General features: G+C 40.2%; 1 protein-coding gene across 1 annotated transcript in view; it reads left to right on the forward strand.

Moving 5' to 3' along the window:
- Positions 1-20,941, forward strand: part of HYDIN (HYDIN axonemal central pair apparatus protein) — a 347,975-nt gene that overhangs the window by 142,859 nt on the left and 184,175 nt on the right. Inside the window, 4 exon segments of the mRNA XM_069548980.1 lie at positions 4,063-4,130; positions 11,163-11,398; positions 13,850-13,950; positions 15,968-16,103. Of these exon segments, the coding sequence (XP_069405081.1) occupies positions 4,063-4,130; positions 11,163-11,398; positions 13,850-13,950; positions 15,968-16,103 (541 nt within the window).

Consider the following 20,941-nt stretch of genomic DNA (forward strand, 5'->3'; position numbering starts at 1 on the left):
AACCCAGTTAAAAATGGGCAAACCCTCTGAGCAGACTTTTCTCTAAAAAACTAGTACCATAACTAATACCATATGAATAGACTCTCAGCATCATTAATCATCAAGGAGATGCAAATAGAAAGCACATTGAGATACAACTTCATACCTGTGTGGATGGCTATAACTTAAAAATAGAAAATAGCAAGTGTGGTAGAGAATGTAGAGAAATAAGAAGCCTCATACACTGATGGTGGGAATGTAAAATTTGCAGCCACTTTGGAACAGCCTGACAGATTTTCGAAGAGGTAGGCTTTGAATTACCTTATAATTTAGCAATCCATTCCTAGATACCTACCCAAGAAAAATGAAAATTGAAATCCACACAAAAACTTGCTTGTGAATGTTTAACACTGCATTATTCTTAGTAACCAAAAGGTGGAAATAATCCAGGTGTCTCCCAGCTGATGAATGGATAAATAAAACGTGGTCTATTCACACAATGGAATGTTATTGAGACCATAAAAAGAAATGAGAAAAGAAAGAAGGATGTACCTGCTGCAACATGGTACCTGTTAAATGGGTGATTTTATAGCATATGAATTTTATTTGTATGAGGCTGTTATTTTTTTTTTAATTTCCAAGAGCCTGTAATATTGAATAATAGTTCTGTCATTTCATGGCTGAATTTTTTAAATCTCTCCTATCTTCTCCTAAAGATCCCAAGCATGCACTGTGTAGTGTTGCATGTCACTAGGAGAAGGCACTGGCACCCCACTCCAGCACTCTCCTGGAGAATCCCATGGACGGAGGAGCCTGGTGGGCTGTAGTCCGTGGAGTCTCAAAGTCAGACACGACTGAGCGACTTCGCTTTCACTTTTCACTTTCATGCATTGGAGAAGGAAATGGCATCCCACTCCAGTGTTCTTGCCTGGAGAATCCCAGGGACGGGGGAGCCTGGTGGGCTGCCGTCTATGGGGTCGCACAGAATTGGACACGACTGAAGTGACTTAGCAGCAGCAGCAGCAGCAATGTCTGAATAGATCAGAATGTACTTGGGTTTTCCACTGTGAATAACAGAGTTTAGAAATCTTCTAGGAACCTTCTCACAAGTAAGTTTGGGCTAGTTAATACTCCAGGTATTCTGTGAAGGTGAGGTCTCTTAAGTCTCTGGACCTTACCATTCATACCAGCTCCCATGCTTCTTTTTTTTTTTTTTTTGCATGTTCACTCCTTGTTTCTTGCAAAGGAAAGGAAAATCTGACTGTGGAATGTTTATTTCATCCTAAAACTAATTACAAATTGCTAAGAGAAATATTCTTGTCTAAATTGCATTTGTCCAGAATTGTTCTAGCATGTCATACCGCAAACAGTAATTTTGAAAACTTGGTAAATATCTGGTGTCACAGAAAAATGTCTAATGATAAAGGTTGAAATATGTGTATAATTTATTATTTATTTTTGGTTCCACACAGTGATACTCATTTTACTTATGACTTTGCCAGGGATACTCTCTTGGGCCTTATAGCCCAGGAAGTCTCTATAAAGTTTACACTGTGGATCTGAAATTTTATTTCTTATTCTTTTACCGTCAGGTAATCTCCTTTCCTCAATACCACATAATTTTTGCTGGTATACCTTGAAAGTTATCAAAACTATTGCTGAATTTTTTTCTATTTCTGTTTATTTCTCCAGCTGCATGACATAGTGCTTAAAGTGGTTGGATAAACAACACTGTAAAATTGAAGTGATTTTTTAAAATTACCTATAAGCAATTTTGTACTCTCCTATTTTTACGTATGTGACTTTATGAAGTTTAACTGTAGCATATTTTTCATTTAGTCTGTTTTACATCACATCATAATAATTCAATCACTCTATCTCTTAGTCTTTAAAATTCTAATCTTAAGAGACCACTGCATTGGTGTTGGGTACCATCTTGGCAGAGACTGTCCTAATATTCAGAATCCCTGTTTGAATGGATGTGACAGTGTCTAAGCCCAGTTGGTATTCAGCTGCCGTTCCCTTAGTTACATGTGCCTTTGAACAAATGCAATTTAACTCTGGTTTTTTCTGCTTCACTGATTAAACGACTGCATTGTGCAATTTTGTGATCTTCTTTCCTATTTCTCTATGCTTTTGTGCACCGCAGACACTTTTGATCTATTTGTTACTTTGGCCTCCCCAAAACTTTTTTTACAAGTCAAGTATCTAATCTGTAGGCTCATTTGACTTCATTCTCAGCTGGATCCTAATTCCTCCTGAGTACCAGCAGCTCCTTTTGAAACCACTTTGGATTATTAACATGAAATAGGATAGATGGTCCTGGGAAAGGCTTTTAGAATCGAAACTTCCTGCACTGAGTCTTTGTTGTCATCTCTCCTCCCAGGCTTGCAGGAGCGTCTCAACATATTATAGTCAGATCTCTAGCAGCCGGAAGTATCACTGGGGCACCAGGTGCATTCAGCGTGGTATGACACACCTACATCACCAACATCTGGGTCTGGGTGGATTAGAAGACTCAGGCTTAGTGGGATTTCTGGTATTTGTGTGTCTCTAACTTTTGAAAGCCTGGCACACAAATGGGGAATTATTTCAGTTCTTACCTTTGGTCTAGAGATTTTAGGGACATGGACCATGGGAAAAGGCAAGAATAAGCAAATACCTGATATATTAGTTTTCTATTGCTGCTGTAACAAATTAACCACAAACTCAGTAGCTTAAAGCAATACACATATATTATTCTAAGTCCAACACAGGTCTTACTGAGCTAAAATCAAAGTAATGGCCAGGGCTGTGTTTGTTTATAGTAGCTCTTGGGGAGCATTCGTTTCCTAACCTTGTTCGGCTCCTTGATGCTGCCCAGTCTTTAGCTCATGGTCTCCCTCCTCCATCTTCAAACCTAGCAAAAGCTGGCCGTGTCCTTCTCACATTGCCTCACTCCTACCTTGTCTTCTGCCTCCATGTTCTGATTTTAAAGACCCCAGTGATTACATTGAACCCAACTAGATAATTCAGGCTAATGTGCATGCATATCTTGCATGCATGCCTGCTAAGTCACTTATGTCGTGTCCAACTCTCTGTAACCCTATGGATTGTTACCCTCCAGGCTCCTCAGTCCATGGGGTTCTCCATGCAAGAATACTGGAGTGGATTGCCATGCCCTCCTCCAGGGGATCTTTCTAACCTAGAGACTGAACCCGCATCTCTTACATCTCTTGTATCTCTTACATTGGTAGGCAGGTTCTTTACCAGTAGCATCACCTGGTGAGCCCAGTTTCCTTATTTTAAGTTCAGTTAATTAGCAATTTCAATTCCTTCTGCTACCTTAATTACTCTTTGCCATATAACCTAGTGTATTCATAGATTTTGGGGGTTGTTAGCACATAGACATCTTTGGGGACCATTATGCTATCTACCACACCTGAAGTCAGCTAGAAGCTATGGAATCTCTGTTATTTATTTTAAGCTAGAGCATCACTCCAAGATCCAAGAGCCTTGCATGAGAGGGAAACAGAAAATCAATAGCTAAAGAGTCCCTGAAGCCCACCTATTCCCATCTTCTCTCTTCTGTGTTAGGAAAAAAACTGAAACCTGCAGAGGTAAAGTGGTTGACCAAGATCACAGCTAGTTGGTGGTAGGAACTGGGTTAAAACAGATTTATAAAAGTGTGGGCCAAGGAATGCTGGTATCATTGATAGTCCTTGATGTCTGTACCTGGATTAGACCTATAATTTTTTCTTGTCTGAGTTAATAACTTTTCATGTTGTGTATCTCATCCACATTAACATTTTGTGGCATTAGTTCAGTGATGTGTCTTCTCTGCCTCATCACTGGTAGGAATATGGTGGTAAGTTAACCATAACATCATTTGCTAAAACCCAAAGGTTTGAGAGTTGTAAAGGAATTTTAAGAACCATTGTGATTGACCATCATCTCACAGTTTCTGTGAGTCCTAGATGCTGCTGTAATTGATTAAATGCCAAATTATGGTTTTCAGTGCTCACTCTCTCCCCACTTCTTGAATGTTACCTTGAATTCACTGGGTTCTCTTTCCATTCCCTCAATGTATATTCTTATTTCCAGAGGCTGTGTCATTGGACCTACCTTCCATTTTAATGTTCCTGCTCTGCATTTTGGTGATGTTTCCTTTGGTGAGTACTTTTCCATTTTAAATTAGATATCGAGAAAAATTCCTTTTCCCTCTACATGGGAGGGAGATTTACAAAGAATTTCTCTTACCATTTTGTGTGGGCTATAGCTAAGAGGTTCTAGAATTGTTCTTCCTCTCTAGCACTTTGGTGCCATTTCCTAGTTTTTAGGTGAACATTTTAGCCATGTGCTGGACACTGGTAGTTGTCAGGCCATGAGTGTCCACCCCACTTCCTGCAATAGAACAACAGAATGCTTTTTCACTCCACTATCTGAACATTCTGAGCACTCTTTTTATGCAGATTTTGACTCGCCACTTTGGCTACACAGCCTGTCAACAGAGATGCTCTCAATTTAAAGTGAACTCAATGGTGGTTTAAGTCAGGTGTTTTATCACTTCAAATTGAAGACTCTTCTTTATTGTGGTATAGACTTTTTACTCACTTGCTTCCCTGACTCATTTTCTCCCATCTGAACTTCCCTAATATTACAAATGATAACAACAGTGGAAGCAAATTTACTTATTAATTGGTTCTTTCATGTATTCCAATTGCTTCTAAGTAATAATATGAAATATGACATTTAAGCACTTTAGCAATCCTAGGGGGAGGCTCTCTTTAAGGTCCCCATATTAAAGATAGAAGACCTGAGCACTGGAATAGTTAAATAACTCCCAAAGGTCACACAGCAGTAGCAGAATTAGTATTTCAATTGAGATCTATCTAAATCATATTTTGTCAACTTGGGTGTTGACAGTTGCACCTAGAGAAGCAAAAATTGATTCCTAGGGGTTGAGAAAACTTAGATATAACAATGGTTTGTGTCCAAAGGTCCACCCTACCCAACAGAATCTTTTTCCTTGGTATTTATTTCTCTTGTTGGAGAGAATTGAGTCTAATTTAAATCATGTTTAATTAACTGATTTGATGATATAAAATTAGTTTATCACAAAGGTTCTTTTTAGGAGGTGATAATTTTTTTTTAATTGAGAAACCATAGTCTGAATCTTTATTCCTTAATCATTTCCATTTTGCTCTATTGGTTTCCATTTTGACTTTTAATTCTTTTTTTTTTTTTAAGATAAAATATTTTAGTTTTTTATTTTTTAAAATTTTAAAATCTTTAATTCTTACATGCATTCCCAAACATGAACCCCCCTCCCACCTCCCTCCCCATAACATCTTCCTGGGTCATCCCCATGCACCAGCCCCTTCATTTCAAGTTGGCCCATCTAACTTGGGGAAAAATAGTTCTTAAGAAAAATCATAATGCCTTTATAAATTGCTTTAACATGTGGGTGTTGTAAAAGTTTTTGAAAATTCAGAGCACATTTATTTATACAATGCTCCCACCCTGACCTATGTTATATTGGGTAAGGCACATACCGTAAGAAAGTTTACATAAATGAAGTTGAATGACTCTTCATGTAGCATGTGAAAATGGCTAGAGAGATGTTTACAAATCTGTAGGGCATATTTGAATGATAGACTCCTTTGAAGGAAAATAAAAGTGACCTACAACTTGAAGGGTAACCGTGAAGGGTAACTGACAGAGGCACAATAAGAGGCGATACAGAAGTGAGACCCTTGTGATGTTAGAGGCTAGACGATGCTACAGACCCAAGGCTGCCCAAGTCTGAGATCTGAGAACTTTCTCTCCTGAGTCCACCTTCGAAACCCAAGTTGCCTTTTCTTTGAGTTTGGAGACGGATTCCTTAATCTTCTCTCTGTTATGACAAGAAAGGTTAACAATAGCATACTCTTTTTTCTTGCCAACAGGAAATCTAAGGCTGTTTGATTTTCATAACACTTGGGTCAGTGAATTTAAGCTACTTTTCTGTGCTTCTGGATTCTGCACTGTAATGACCACAGTTAGGAACAGTTTTGTAACAATCTTTCAAAATTATCTTGTGATAATATTTTCAAATTCCAGAATTGGAACTAGAGTCTTCATGACTCCAATACCAGGTATCATGTATTTCTCCAGGTAAATTGGCCTCCTACCACAAGGAAACATGGTTCATTGGAGAATTATTTATTTGAAGCTCTCTAATTATTACCCCACCTATGCAGGTAGGGCTTTGATGAGAGAGATAAAATAAAGCATGTTACTGGCTCAGGGATGAAAGACTAATCGAGGTGTACATTGGTAGTTCCAGATGCAGGAGAGAAAAGAACTGTCACAGAAGCCAGCCAGACATTGGAGGACTTCTTAAATTATTTCAGGATGACAGATATATTGTGTAGAGTTAAGCAAGGTCTGCAGGGATTGTAGTAGGGCTGGGTAGTACATTAGGGTAACTGAAGTTGATAATATCATCCCCTTATGGGCACTAAGGCCCATTCTTGAAGAGGCATCAGTTACGGACTAGTGGTGGAGACATGGCATTTACTTGGTACAGATAAAGATCTAGATTTGGCATCACAGGGTCTGCTGGTACTGATGATATTAGGATAGTGTAATTACCATAAAGTAGGTAAGAGGTAATAGTACTATTGGTTGGCATCTAAAATATTTAAAGTATGGCTATAGCCAGGAGAGATAAGAAAGCCTTCCTCAGTGATCAGTGCAAAGAAATAGAGGAAAACAATAGAATGGGAAAGACTAGAGCTCTCTTGAAGAAAGTTAGAGATACCAAGGGAACGTTTCATGCAAAGATGGGCTCAATAAAAGACAGGAATGGTATGGACCTAACAGAAGCAGAAGATCTTAAGAAGAGATGGCAAGAATACACAGAAGAACTGTACAAAAAAGATCTTCATGACCCAGATAATCACGATGGTGTGATCACTCACCTAGAGCCAGACATCCTGGAATGTGAAGTCAAGTGGGCCTTAGAAAGCATCACTATGAACAAAACTAGTGGAGGGGATGAATTCCAGTTGAGCTATTTCAAATCCTAAAAGATGATGCTGTGAGGGTGCTGCACTCAATATGCCAGCAAATTTGGAAAACTCAGCCGTGGCCACAAGACTAGAAAAGATCAGTCTTCATTCCAATCCCAAAGAAAGGCAATGCCAAGGAATGCTCAAACTACTGCAGTTACACTCATCTCACATGTTAGTAAAGTAATGCTCAAAATTCTCCAAGCCAAGCTTCAACAATACATGAACTGTCAACTTCCAGATGTTCAAGCTGGCTTTAGAAAAGGCAGAGGAACCAGAGATCAAATTGCCAATATCTGCTGGATCATCGAAAAAGCAAAAGAGTTCCAAAAGAATATCTATTTCTGCTTTATTGACTATGCCAAAGCCTTTGACTGTGTGGATCACAACAAACTGTGGAAAATTCTGAAAGAGATGGGAATACCAGACCACCTGACCTGCCTCTTGAGAAATCTGTGTGCAAGTCAAGAAGAAACAGTTAGAACTGGACGTGGAACAACAGACTGGTTCCAAATAGGAAAAGGAGTATGTCAAGGCTGTATATTGTCACCCTACTTATTTAACTTATATGCAGAGTACATCATGTGAAATGCCAGGCTGGATGAAGCACAAGCTGGAATCAAGATTGCTAGGAGAAATATCAATAACCTCAGATATGCAGATGACCCCACCCTTACAGCAGAAAGAGAAAAAGAACTAAAGAGCCTCTTGATGAAAGTGAAAGAGGAGAGTGGTGAAAACATTGCCTAAAACTCAACATTCAGAAAACTAAGATCATGGCATCCCGGTCCCATCACTTCATGGGAAATAGATGGGGAAACAGTGGAAACAGTGTCAGACTTTATTTTGGGGGGCTCCAAAATCACTGCAGATGATGACTGCAGCCAGGAAATTAAAAGACGCTTGCTCCATGGAAGAAAAGCTATGACCAAATTAGATAGCATATTAAAAAGCAGAGATATTATTTTGCTGTAATGTCCATCTAGTCACAAGGGTATGGTTTTTCCAGTAATCATATATGGATGTGAGAGTTGGACTATAAAGAAAGCTGAGCACTGAAGAATTGATACTTTTGCACTCTGGTGTTGGAGAAGACTCTTGAGAGCCCCTTGGACTGTAATGATATCTAACCAGTCCAGCCTAAAGATCAGTCCTGAGTGTTCTTTGGAAGGAGTGATGTTGAAGCTGAAACTCCAATACTTTGTTCACCTGATGCGAAGAGCTGACTCATTGGAAAAGACCCTGGTGCTGGAAAAGACTGAAGGCGGGAGAAGGCAACGACAGAGGATGAGATGACTGGATGGCATTGCCTACTCAATGGAGATGAGTTTGGGTAAACTGGGAGTTGGTGATGGACAGGGAGGCCTGGCATGCTGCAGTCCATGGAGTCGCAAAGAGTCCGACAAGACTGAGCAACTGAACTGAACTGCTGGAAATTGTGATGGTAGGATTGGATGCTGGATGACATATCTAATAATTAATTAGTTTGACAAACACTACAGTATTGAGAGAGTTAAATCATAGAATTTGGGTAGTGACTGTCCCTGAAGGAACACTGGGGCACTGATAACTCCTCAGATTGATCAAGGAATGAAATGGACCAAATCATCAGTGGTATGCCAGGCGATAGAGCAAATGGGGCAGGACAAGTATCTGCAAAGTCACTTTTTCAGGAGGTACAAGAACTTGCTGAATGAGAATAAGAAATTTGGAAGGCTCTGGGTTCTCAGTGGACTTGACCATTAGATAATTTAGACAGAGAAGTTAGGGTTTGAGGGCAGAGTTGTTGGGATAAATAAATATAAGCATCAAAAAATACACATGGCCTAGTATGAACTAGCAGTATTTTACTCAAGGAGAAGTATTTAAGTTAACTTTAGGAAGGTGTAAAGTAGAGCATTATGGGCAAAGCTTAATTGTCGTGATCATAGGAAGTTCTTAGAAAGATTGGCAGAAGAGATTATAGTAGGCATAAGCAAAGCCTAGATTTGAGTAAGGGATCATTAGCAGTAAAGGGAAACACAACAGCAGATATCAGAAGGATTAAGGATGAATATGATCTTAAGGTAGCAATAGAGAATAATATGGCAGAATGATAAGAATGAAAGTATACAAGGTAAAGTGTGAAACTCAGTAATACCAGGTATGTTGCAAAATCTTGTTCTGTCACTCATGAGCAGAATCTTTCAACTTCATGTAGAGTCTGCTGCTTCTGAGGATCTTAGAATAGCAATCTATTGCTGAAGGTCACTGATTTCTGAAAGTTTATTTTAGCAGATTTCCACTTATGATCTCCAGCTGTCAGAACTGAAAATTTTCCTTTTGCAGCCTTGTGATCTTTTGCCCCTAGTTTCCTTAAGTTTCTTCTTCGGGGCTTTCTAGGTCAGATGAAAATGCACATCTTGAATGAGAATCAAACCTCCTAAGACTGCAATCTTTTAAATCATTATTTAAGTACTGGGAGAGATATGAAGGTGTCTCTTTGAGTCTTTGAGGCATTCTGGCCAAGTGTGTTGTTAATTATTTGAAGAAAAGGCACATAGATGTTGATTTTTTAAAATGTATTAGATGTAAAGTACTTGCATTCAGATGGACAAGAGAATAGTAATTCAGATTTGATGCAACCAGAAACCTAGGAATAACATTTGTATTAATGAATGTTTGATCTTTAATAAAGCAATATCCTCTTTTGGGGGGCTTCTACACAAACAATACAGGTTATTATAAGTAGTTGTACAAGGAATTGTTCTAGCTAGAAGGTTTTTTTTAAAATTTTAATATCTTTAATTCTTACATGCGTTCCCAAACATGAACCCCCCTCCCACCTCCCTCCCCATAACATCTTTAATTGACTTTATTCTCAGAAAAACTTACAGATTCAGGAACATAGTCTGGGCAGTGGTTTGGAAAGATACATGTGAACCTTTATAGGATCCACTTCCAAATTACACCATACATTTGAAGAGTGTGTATCCTATAAATGATGAGGTAAAAGAAGGAAGAATCTGTAGTTTTAAGAGTCATTTTGAAAAAGTTCAGAGAAGTCAGATGAAGCAATTATATGATTGTGAAAATGACTTTCTAGCAGTATCTCTGGAATTTCCAAGAATAATCTTTCAAGTACCCTTAATCACACAATTCTTCCATAAAATGTCTCTTCCAAGGAGGTGCGAAATTATAAGGGAGACGTGGATGTGCTTCCTCCAATAGTCCTGATGTGTAGACAAAGGCTCGGACAGGGAGAAGTAGATCAGTTCAAAATATCCCCAGCAGTACTGCAGCAGTTACTCCAGGAGACCAGTTGTATTTTATCACAGTAGGTTTCAACATAGAAAGAGAAGTGTTTACATCCTGTAGAAATATGCATGTTTATTCTCTTGTGGTTTTAGATCATTCTTGTTCTGAAAATGGTAGCAGATACAATGACCTCTCAGGGAATCCAAAATCAGAGTTTGGTTTATTGCTTGCCAGGCAAGGAGGAGCCACAGCTCTTAGGGAAGGAGCACGAGTCTCCCCGAACTGAATGTAGGAGGGCTAGAAATAACACTAAAAAGCAGTTTCGTCTCAGGGAGGTGAAAGCTTTGGCCAGCTCAAAAGCAGACCGTAAAGTCTCTCTCAGGAGAGGCCATTATTCAATTTTGTGTCATCCACCCTAAGAGCAAGAGCCTCAGACAAGTCTAGGATGAATTACATAATGTGTTGGCAGGCTCTGGGTCACACAGCAAGCAAAACTGCGTGGGCTTCTCCTTTCACACACCAGCAGATACAAAGAGCAAATAGACTGCTATTCTTTGGGGGAAATTGTATTTCTATGTAAAAATCAAATGCACAATGTGCTTCTAGAAGATTACTCAACGAACTGATTATAGAGACTGCCTCTGGAGAGGGGTCTGGATGATGACAGAGTGGTTTGTTTAATGTCTATTGTTGTTACATAGTAAGTACACAATAAGTGCTCATTGAATGAATGAGTGAAATGTATTTATTGGTTGTGCAACTGAAAATAATACTGGGGAGAGTTGGAAATAAATAGCAGTGGTGAACTGCCTGTCCAATTCATTTAAGAGGTTTGGCACTGAGAGGGGAGGTTGAAGTTAAAGGGAAGCTATCATAGGGCATTTATTTCTCACCTTATATTTTGTTTTCCAGGGTTTCCTCATACCTTGATATGTTCCCTCAATAATACCTCCTTGGTCCCCATGACCTTCAGACTGCGTGTCCCTGGGGATGGCGTTGGCCAGCAAAGCATTTTAAGTTGTGAGCAGTATTCAGACAACCAAAAACCATTTTGGAACAAGGATGAATTACCTGTAATAAGACCAAAAGAATTCACCATAACCCCCAGCTGCGGCACCATTCGCTCCCAGGGATTTGCTGCTATCAGGGTAAAGTGCTCAGCCTTCCAGCACATGTAGTCATACAGCTGAACTGTCAAATAGATACTGAGACCACATCTAGCGTTTGCTTTATATCCCCAGTGTCAATGAGAGGGAGTGCCTCTAATTCACATGGAAAAGTGGGTCTATTTCTACAAGGAAGTAAACTACTGTGGCAAAAGAAACCAGATACAAATAGATTGGGCCAAAGAACTGACACTGCTTCAGGAGGTTTCCGTCAGTCTGAATGCATTGCTTGTGTCAGAGCAGTGGATTTTAGCAATTTCTGCTGAAATCACTGCTCTGTGCCTAATAATTCACTCATCAATACTAATATAAAAATATTTAAGGGCTCATTGACAATCAGGTCCTCCATTAGACTCAAATCATTTATGCTAGTAAGTATCCAGGTTTATGCCCCAGATGATATCCAGTTTATTCAAATTTTTAACCTGAATCTGAGCTTCCTGGTGAATGTGGACGTGATGTTCCCAGCAGTGCTTTAAGGTCCACAGTGTGATGCTTGGCTTATGGCCTCAGTGCCAGCAGCAGAATTGTTCCAAAGCTAACTGAGAAAGGTTCTCGCTGTCTCCCATCACTTACTTTTGCTTCTTGAAGCAGTTAGGTCTAGCAACACTGAAGGCTGCTAAATTTAAATGATTTTTTTCTTTTCTGGGAAAGAAAAAAAAATGACTTCATAGCTAAGGTGATAATATTCTCTTTAGTCATTATCTTTCAATATTTAATTCAGCTGTGAGTTTTACCACCCCCCAAATTTGCTTTAAATGCTTCATAATATCTCACCATGAATTTATTCATCCTAAATCTATTCTAGGAGGTTTCAGCTTTTCTAAGGGCTTCTTCAGGGATACAGTGAGGTTTGATATCACATATTGTTGTAACTTCCCATTTGGGCTCCTATTACAAAATACCAGAGACAGGGTGGCTTATAAACATCAGAAATTTATTCTTAAAATCTGGAGGCTGGAAGTCTGAGGTCAGAGTACCAGCATGGTAGGGTTCTGGTGAAGGCCATTTTTCAGATTTCACACTGCTGATGTCTCCTGTACCCTCACCTGGTGAAGGGACGAGGGCGCTCTCTGGGGTCCCTTAGAGGGGCACTCATCCTGCTCAAGAGGGCTCCACCCTCATGACCTCATAACCTCCTAATAATCAGCATGTTGAGAAAGGATTTCAGCATATACATTTGGGGTGGGAGGTAGGGAGATCAGCATTCAGATCAGAGCAGATGCTAATTGTGACTTGCCCAAGGAGAGGTGCAGCTGTAATGAATGAATTTATTTTTTACAGAGTAGTGCTTAGCTTACATATTACCTACCATTCCCCGCCTTTTGTGGATCTTCTCCCGTGTAGTTCAGGAAGATTCTAGAAGACAGCATCTATCCAGCAGGTTTCTGCCAGAACCACTTCTTCTAACCAGAGCTCAGAGACAAAAGTCAGGGTTAGAGCCAGTCCAGGAATCTGGACACTGTAGTGGCTGCTTCTCTCCAAAGCTGCCAAGTTTTCCTTCCAAATCAGCAACTCCCTCTTTGCTTTTTTTTTTCCTTTGTATTTCAGAAAGCTTTCTCCAAGCCTCAGTTTTCCCTCCTGATCTGCACTTTAACCACATCTGTCTGGATTCAAATTTGCATCCAACAATTCCCTTTCCAACTGAAAAAATTTTAATTAGTACCTGATGCATAATTTATAGATAGAAGAGCCATAACCTATGCCAGAAGCTGTTTCTACACTTACAAGTATCCCTTCCGATACAAGTCATTTAAAGCAATTAAAAATTGTGACAAGGCTTCAAAAGCCTAAATGTTGAGTTTCACAACAATAAATACAAATATAGGGTAAAATATATTGGTCAGATACTGTCCTTGGATTAACCTTTCTTCAGAGTTTCCTATTTTCTGCTCTAATAGTGAATACAGGAGGTGGGGAGGAACGACAAGGTTTTGGTTAAAAAAAAAAGACTAGTTTATTTCTCACACCATTTCTATCACTGACTTGGTTATATTCATTTATTTTGCCGTTAGTGAAATCTAGCTGTAGTGTTTTATTGGTGTACTGAATTTTCAGAATTTATATAGCCCAGAGGCATAGGGAACACTTTAAATTGCAGTAATTAAAGTTTGTTTGATGTTGATGTCCTTCAGGGCCTGGTTTTCCCTCATACCAGATCTGTGGCTCCTTTGATACTACCCCCTCAGAATTCAGCAGACCTATTATACCAAAAGCCATTTGTTAGACTCTAACCTGGCCTTTGAAACAACTCAGCATGCCCTGACCCTGAAACAAAACCTGTTTAACTAAAAATGTTAAATGCCATACATCCTCTAATAAAGTACTTAGAAACTACACTCATCTGTGTGGTCCTCTCCTGGCCCCCTTCTCCCCTGTGCAGGGGGAGAGCTGGCCTTTTAGAAGAGCAGCTTTTTACCTTTTTCTTTCCAGGTGACCTTATGTTCCAACACTGTGCAGAAATACGAGCTGGCCCTGGTGGTAGATGTGGAGGGCATCGGGGAGGAAGTGCTGGCGCTCCTAATTACAGCAAGGTATCACGCTCACCTGCTCTCTCTTTCCCAGTCTCCCCTAAGCCACCAGCAGTGGGCTGGCTCTCGGGAAGGAAGGCAGCACAGGAGCAAACATCCAGTTCACTGCCTCTCCTGAGAAAGGAAGAAGAATCTGATATTGGAGTGACAAGTTTTATATGAGAAAAAGCACCATTGGTGGAGATATGAGGAGGGATGTGTATGTTAGGTGTTAAGTATAATAGTGCTCTTTAATGGGCCTGATTTTACGTGTGTATACTTGACAAGGTTTTATCAGGAAGAGATGAGCAGTTGCTGGTTTTTATTTTTATCTTTAAAGATAGTACTCCAGAGTTCTGCAGCAGAAAGAGTGGTGCTCATAGCCCTGCTCCAGGACATTGTCAGTAAGACTTACAGGCAGGCTGCAAGTGGCCCCCCAAAACATCCGGAGTCAGGTTAAGATCCTGGCTCTGACATTTGTTGACTGTGTCTCCTTCACCAAATTTACAGCCTTTCTCAGCGTAGTGTGTCACCTACTGATGCTGACCATGGTCCTAAATAAAATCATGGGCCATGCTTTTGCCAAAGTAAACAAGTGTCCAGGTCTGGGGCCTGATAGTGTGTATGAAAATACCATCTGAAGGAAACAGGCAGTGTTCCAGTACCTAGAATGTAGGACCTTCATGAATCTTAGGAAGATGCACCTCAAAGAAGGTACAGGTATGCTGGTTGGTGGGATCATCATAACCAGCACCATTTCCTCTGTCTTGGGCTTGAGTGAAGTCAGGGGGCAGCCCTAAAATACCTTGACTATCAAGTTCGTGCCACAATCTGCTTAATATTCCCTCCAGAGACTTCACTAATCATTTGTTCAAGAACAGTGGAAAAACTCTTTTTTGTTTGGTCTTCTCTATCCCAAAGCTTGACCTTTTGTCTAGGCTTGCATTTCTTTTCGATTTTTCTTTTATTCTGATACTTTGCGATGCCTTTTCCCTGCCGCTCTAAGTAGAAAATCCTGAATTTTAAAAAGGTGGGGGATGGGTTCTAGGAGGCTATCAGTTTTCTAGCATGTATACTCTGTGACCAAGTCAAATGCTATGAGTCCTGTCAGCCCCAAATGTTTCAGGTAGTAAAGGATAAGCTTTACCAAAATCACTGGGTCAACTGACAACTTCCTGTGTATCCCCAGGAAGAGCTGATGCTAATGTCAGTCCCTCGAATTATCTTCTTTCTACCTATGAGCAAAAATGGGACTCTGGAAGGGAGAGTAGCTGGCTCCAGGCTGTGCTTGGTGAGGTCAGTATCTGAACCTGGCTCTGATTGATTACACGCCAGCACTCCTCACCATGACACTATGTTGTGAAAGTGCAGCAGGGCAGGGCAGACCCGGGGACTTAACAGACGCAAAATAAAACCCAGGTCACCTAATAATAGGCCAGTCTGCACACACAGGCCTTCCATGCCTCCCTCCTCTCCCCCACAACACCCCCTTCACACTGAGCAGCACTGTCACAGTGCCAGTTCTGGGTCGAGCAGCTGCCTGAGCCCACTGATCCTTGGCAGCTGTTCCACGTGGAAATTAGAATTATTACCATTATTTAGATGGTGCGAGCTGTTGCTGGTCCTCAGGGGACTCTGACTGGTCCAAAGTGTCACAGCGAGTCAGGACCCCATGCTGGTGGCACGGGCCCTGTTTGTCATGGAAACAGATCCACTACCCTAAGGAACTTGTGCTTTGGGGGCTCCTTGCCAGAGAAAAGGCCAAATATGAAAAACAATGGAAATGTTAGTCATTACCCACAGAAGACAGTGTTTAAGGCGTCCTGCTTCTAGCCCTTTTTTGATTAAAAAGTGGTTATTAGGGGTTCAGAGAGAGGGATGACAGGAGAGAAGACGTGAAAATGATTAATGTAGTTATTAGAGGAAAACTACTGTGTGACAGTGACAAATGTGTTTAGCTTGGGACTCTGTGTCCTCCATGTGTAAACAAGTGCTGCCTTCATCCTTTTGAATTCTCTAATGGGCTCCTTCCCTCGAGCAGGTGTATTGTGCCTACCCTCCACGTGGTTAATACAGAGGTGGACTTCGGGCGTTGCTTCCTGAAGTATCCATATAAGAAAACGATCCAGCTTGTCAATGACGACAACCTCCCAGGATGCTACCGGGTCCTGCCTCAGGCGAGTTACTCTATCCATTTTCAGGGTTGCTTTTCATTCAGTTGAATTCCTTCAGTGAGAAAGAGAAGTCCTTTGAAAGAGCCATATTCCTGACCACATGATCTATGTAATTCTGATTTTTAACTGTGGGATAACCTGGAGGTGGGGTTATAAAGCCACAGCTGGATTGCCCCCTGTATGAGTGAGCAGCTGCAGGTGGAAACAGTTGTTAATTTCTGAGGGAAATTGCCTTTGATAAAGAGGGGAAAGGGTCAATTAGGCCAACATGCAGAAGTTGCACCTGCAAATTGTTGCCTGTGAATTCACCATGCATGGGAAATAAGGCAGAGCTGGGAGTTTTCGTTTATGTCTACGGCTGTGACTTGAACAGAATCACTAAGATATGCTAATATAGTATTTATAAATGAACTTTTTGTACCAGAAAGCTAGAGATAATATATGAAGGAGAAAGGAGGAACTGATCCTTAATGTTTTATGAAATGGATCTATCCACATCCCATTATACCTATCTAGGTGGGAGACTAAGCATTTAAACACACTTGGAAAAACGATTCAAAAATATCTGTATAGACTCGAGTAAATGGAAAGTGACTAATGAGATACAGTTTACCAGGGAAGTGTTTGGATTTAAAACTCATTTCTATAGGTACAACTCTAATAAAAATTCATGCAGAAAATCAAATAGTTTTATTTGGCTACAAGTGCAAAATAAAAAACCAGTGAGGTGACTCCATGGTGCAATGAATAGTGCACTGGGCTTCCAAAAGACCAGTGTTGGGGCCACAAAACCAAGGCAGGTTTAGGCTGCATCAGAGAAACACAGTACTCCACAGCTGAAGGAAGGAGAGAGCCACCTGTCAAAGCAGTGCTGGAGTGCTGTCTTCAGCTCTTGACAGGATGTTTTTTTAATGGAAGCTTGAAAAATAGAGAATCATGTTCAGAGTAACCAGAAGGTCAACCCACATCATCTGAGGAGCAGGCACAGCATCTAACCTGGAACAGATGATTAACTGGAATGAAATAGCTACCCCTAGTCAAAGGACTACTGTATAAAAAAGGGAATTCAAGTTATTCTGTGGGCTTCTCTGAGAAAAAACCAGAAGCTAAGAATGGAGGTGACAGGAGACACCTTTTCTAGCTTTCAGGTGTTCAATAGCAGAACCCAGGCTGGCCACTCACAGCGCATGATCACCTCCAGAGCTCAGAACAGAGCCTGAGTCACATAGAGTGACAGGGAAGCTGTTACTGCACATCTGGGCTGGGAAGGGCGAGACACCAGCCTCAGGGGGACCAAAACAGTAATCAAGATGGACAGTGTTTTCATGCTGCACTTGAAGAAATCAAAAGTATCTCAAGAAGTCCACGATAAATAAGATATCAAAACATTTGGTAAAGGTGGAATCAGTGTTACTGATTTTCCTTTGGCCTCAGGGTCCAGGAAGGCTAGGCAGATCGTTGCCACAGAAGGATGTTGAGTTATGATTAGCTCAAGTTGAACCAGACCAGGTACAGAAAAACCATGGGGCACTCCAGGCAGGTGAAACTGGCACCATCTGTCCTTCCTTCCAGAAGTGGGGGCTCTGAAAAGTGTTTCCCTGAATTATTCAAACCTATTTGACTGTGGGAATTGGTTTTTTTTTAAAATTTTTTATTGAAGGATAATTGCTTTACAGAATTTTGTTATTTCCTGTCAAACCTCAACATGAGTCAACCATAGGTATACATATGTCCCCTTCCTCTTGAACCTCCTTCCCATCTCCCTTCCCATCCCACCCCTTTAGGTTGATGCAGAGCCCCTGTTTGAGTTTCCTGAGCCATATAGCAAATTCTCGTTGGCTATCTATTTTACATATGGTAATGTAAGTTTCCATGTTACTCTTCCCATACATCTCACCCTCTCCTCCCCTCTCCCCATGTCCATAGGTGTGTTCTCTATGTCTGTTTCTCCATTGCTGCCCTGTTCTTCAGAACCATTTTTCTAGATTATGTATATGTGCATTAGAATACAATGTTTATCATTCTCTCTCTGACTCACTTCACTCTGTATAATAGGTTCTAGGTTTATCCACCTCATCAGAACTGACTCAAATGTGTTCCTTTTTGTGGCTGAATAATATTCCATTGTGTATATATACCACAACTTCTTTATCCATTCATCCGTCGATGGACATCTATGTTGCTTTCATATTCTAGCTATTGTAAATAGTGCTGCAATGAACAGTGGGATACATGTGTCTTTTCCAATTTTGTTTTCCTCAGGGTATATGCCTAGGAGTGGGATTGCTGGGTCATATGGTGGTTTTATTCCTCGTTTTTTAAGGAATCTCCATACCATTTTCCATAGTGGCTGTATCAATTTACATTCCCACCAACAGTGCAAAAACATTCCCTCTTCTCCACACCCTCTCCAATATTTATTGTTTGTAGACTTTTTGATGATGGCCATTCTGACTGGTGTGAGGTGATATCTCATTGTGGTTTTGATTTGCATTTCTCTAATAATGAGTGATGTTGAACATCTTTTCATGTGTTTGTTAGCCATCTGTATGTCTTTTTAGGTCTTTTCCCACTTTTTGTTTGAGCTGTTTGTTTTTCTGGCATTGAGTTGTATGAACTGCTTGTATATTTTGGAAATTAATCTTTTGTCAGTTGTTTCATTTGCTGTTATTTACTCCCATTCTGAGGATTGTCTTTTCACCCTGCTTATAGTTTCCTTTGCTGTGCAAAAGCTTTTAAGTTTAATCAGGTCCCACTTGTTTACTTTTGCCTTTATTTCCATTACTCTAGGAGGTGGGTCATAGAGGATCTTGCTTTGATTTATGTCATCAAGTGTTCTGCCTATTAGTATTCCTCTAAGAGTTTTAGAGTTTCTGGTCTTACATTTAGGTCTTTAATCCATTTGGAGTTTATCTTTGTGTGTGGTTTTAGGAAGTGTCCTAATTTCATTCTTTTACACATAGCTGTCCAGTTTTCCCAGCACCATTTATTGAAGAGGCTGTCTTTGCTCCATTATATATTCTTTCCTCCTTTGTCAAAAATAAGGTACCCATAGGTGCATGGGTTTATTTCTGGGTTTTCTATCTTGTTCCATTGGTCTATATGTCTGTTTTTGTGCTGGTACCATTCTGTCTTGATGACTGTAGCTTTGTAGTAAAATCTGAAGTTGGGAAGGTTCATTCCTCCAGCTCCATTCTTCTTTCTCAAGACTGCTTTGGCTATTTGGGGTCTTTTGTGTTTTCATATGAATTGTGGAATTTTTTGTTCTAGTTCTGTGAAAAATGCCACTGGTAATTTGATAGGGACCACATTGAATCTGTAGATTGCATTTGGCAGTATAGTCATTTTCACAATGTTGATTCTTCCTACCCAGGAACATGGAATATCTCTCCATCTTTGATCTCTTTCATCAGTGTCTTATAATTTTCTGTGTACAGTTCTTTTGTCTCCTTAGGTAAGTTTATTCCTCGATATTTAATTCTTTTTGTTGCAATGATGAATGGGATAGATTCCTTAATTTCTCTTTCTGATATTTCATTGTTAGTATATAGAAATGCAAGTAATTTCTGTGTATTGATTTTGTATCCTGAAACTTTGCTAAATTCCCTGATTAGCTCTAGTGATTTTCTGATACTATATTTAGGGTTTTCTATGTACAGTATCATGTCATCTGCAAACAGTGAGAGCTTTACTTCTTCTTTTCCAATCTGGATCCCTTCTATTTCTTTTTCTCCTCTGACTGCTATAGCTAGTACTTCCAGAACTATGTTGAATAATCCTGGTGAGAGTGGACACCCTTGTCTTGTTCCTGATCTTAGGGGGAATGCTTGAGTTTCTCACTATTGAGAATAATGTTTGCTGTAGGCCTATACATGGCCTTTACTTTGTTGAGGTAGGTTCCTTCTATGCCCATTTTTTGAAGAGTTTTAATCATAAATGGTGCTAAATTTTGTCAATGGCTTTTTCTGCATCTGTTGAGATTATCAGTTCAGTTCAGTTCAGTTGCTCAGTCATGACCAACTCTTTGTGACCCCATGAATTGCAGCACGCCAGGCTTCCCTGTCCATAACCAACTCCCAGAGTCTACCCAAACCCATGTCCATTGAGTCAGTGATGCCATCCAACCATCTCATCCTCTGTTGTCCCCTTCTCCTGCCCTCAATCTTTCCCAGCATCAGGGTCTTTTCAAATGAGTCAGCTCTTTGCATCAGGTGGCCAAAGTATTGGAGTTTCAGCTTCAAAATCAGTCCTACCAATGAACACCCAGGACCGATCTCCTTTAGGATGGACTGATTGGATCTCCTTGCAGTCCAAGGGACTCTCAAGAGTCTTCTCCAACACCACAGTTCAAAAGCATCAATTCTTTGGTGCTCAGCTTTCTTCACAGTCCAACTCTCATACCATACATGACCACTGGAAAAACCATAGCCTTGACTAGATGGACCTTTGTTGGCAAAGTAATGTCTCTGCTTTTGAACATGCTATCTAGGTTGGTCATAACTTTCCTTCCAAGGAGTAAGCATCTTTTAATTTCATGGCTGCAGTCACCATCTGCAGTGATTTTGGAGCCCAGAAAAATAAAGTCTGACACTGTTTACACTGTTTCCGCATGTATTTGCCATGAAGTGATGGGACTGGATGCCATGATCTTAGTTTTCTGAATGTTGAGCTTTATCATTTGGTTTGTATCTTTCAATTTCTTAATATGGTGTATCACATTGATTGATTTGGGTATATTGAAGAATCCTTGCATTCCTGGAATAAACCCAACTTGATCATGGTGTATGAGCTTTTTGATGTGTTGCTGAATTCTGTTTGCTAAAATTTTATTGAGGATTTTT

Source organism: Ovis canadensis, chromosome 14 (genome assembly GCF_042477335.2).
Source record: "Ovis canadensis isolate MfBH-ARS-UI-01 breed Bighorn chromosome 14, ARS-UI_OviCan_v2, whole genome shotgun sequence".
NCBI lineage: Eukaryota > Metazoa > Chordata > Mammalia > Artiodactyla > Bovidae > Ovis > Ovis canadensis.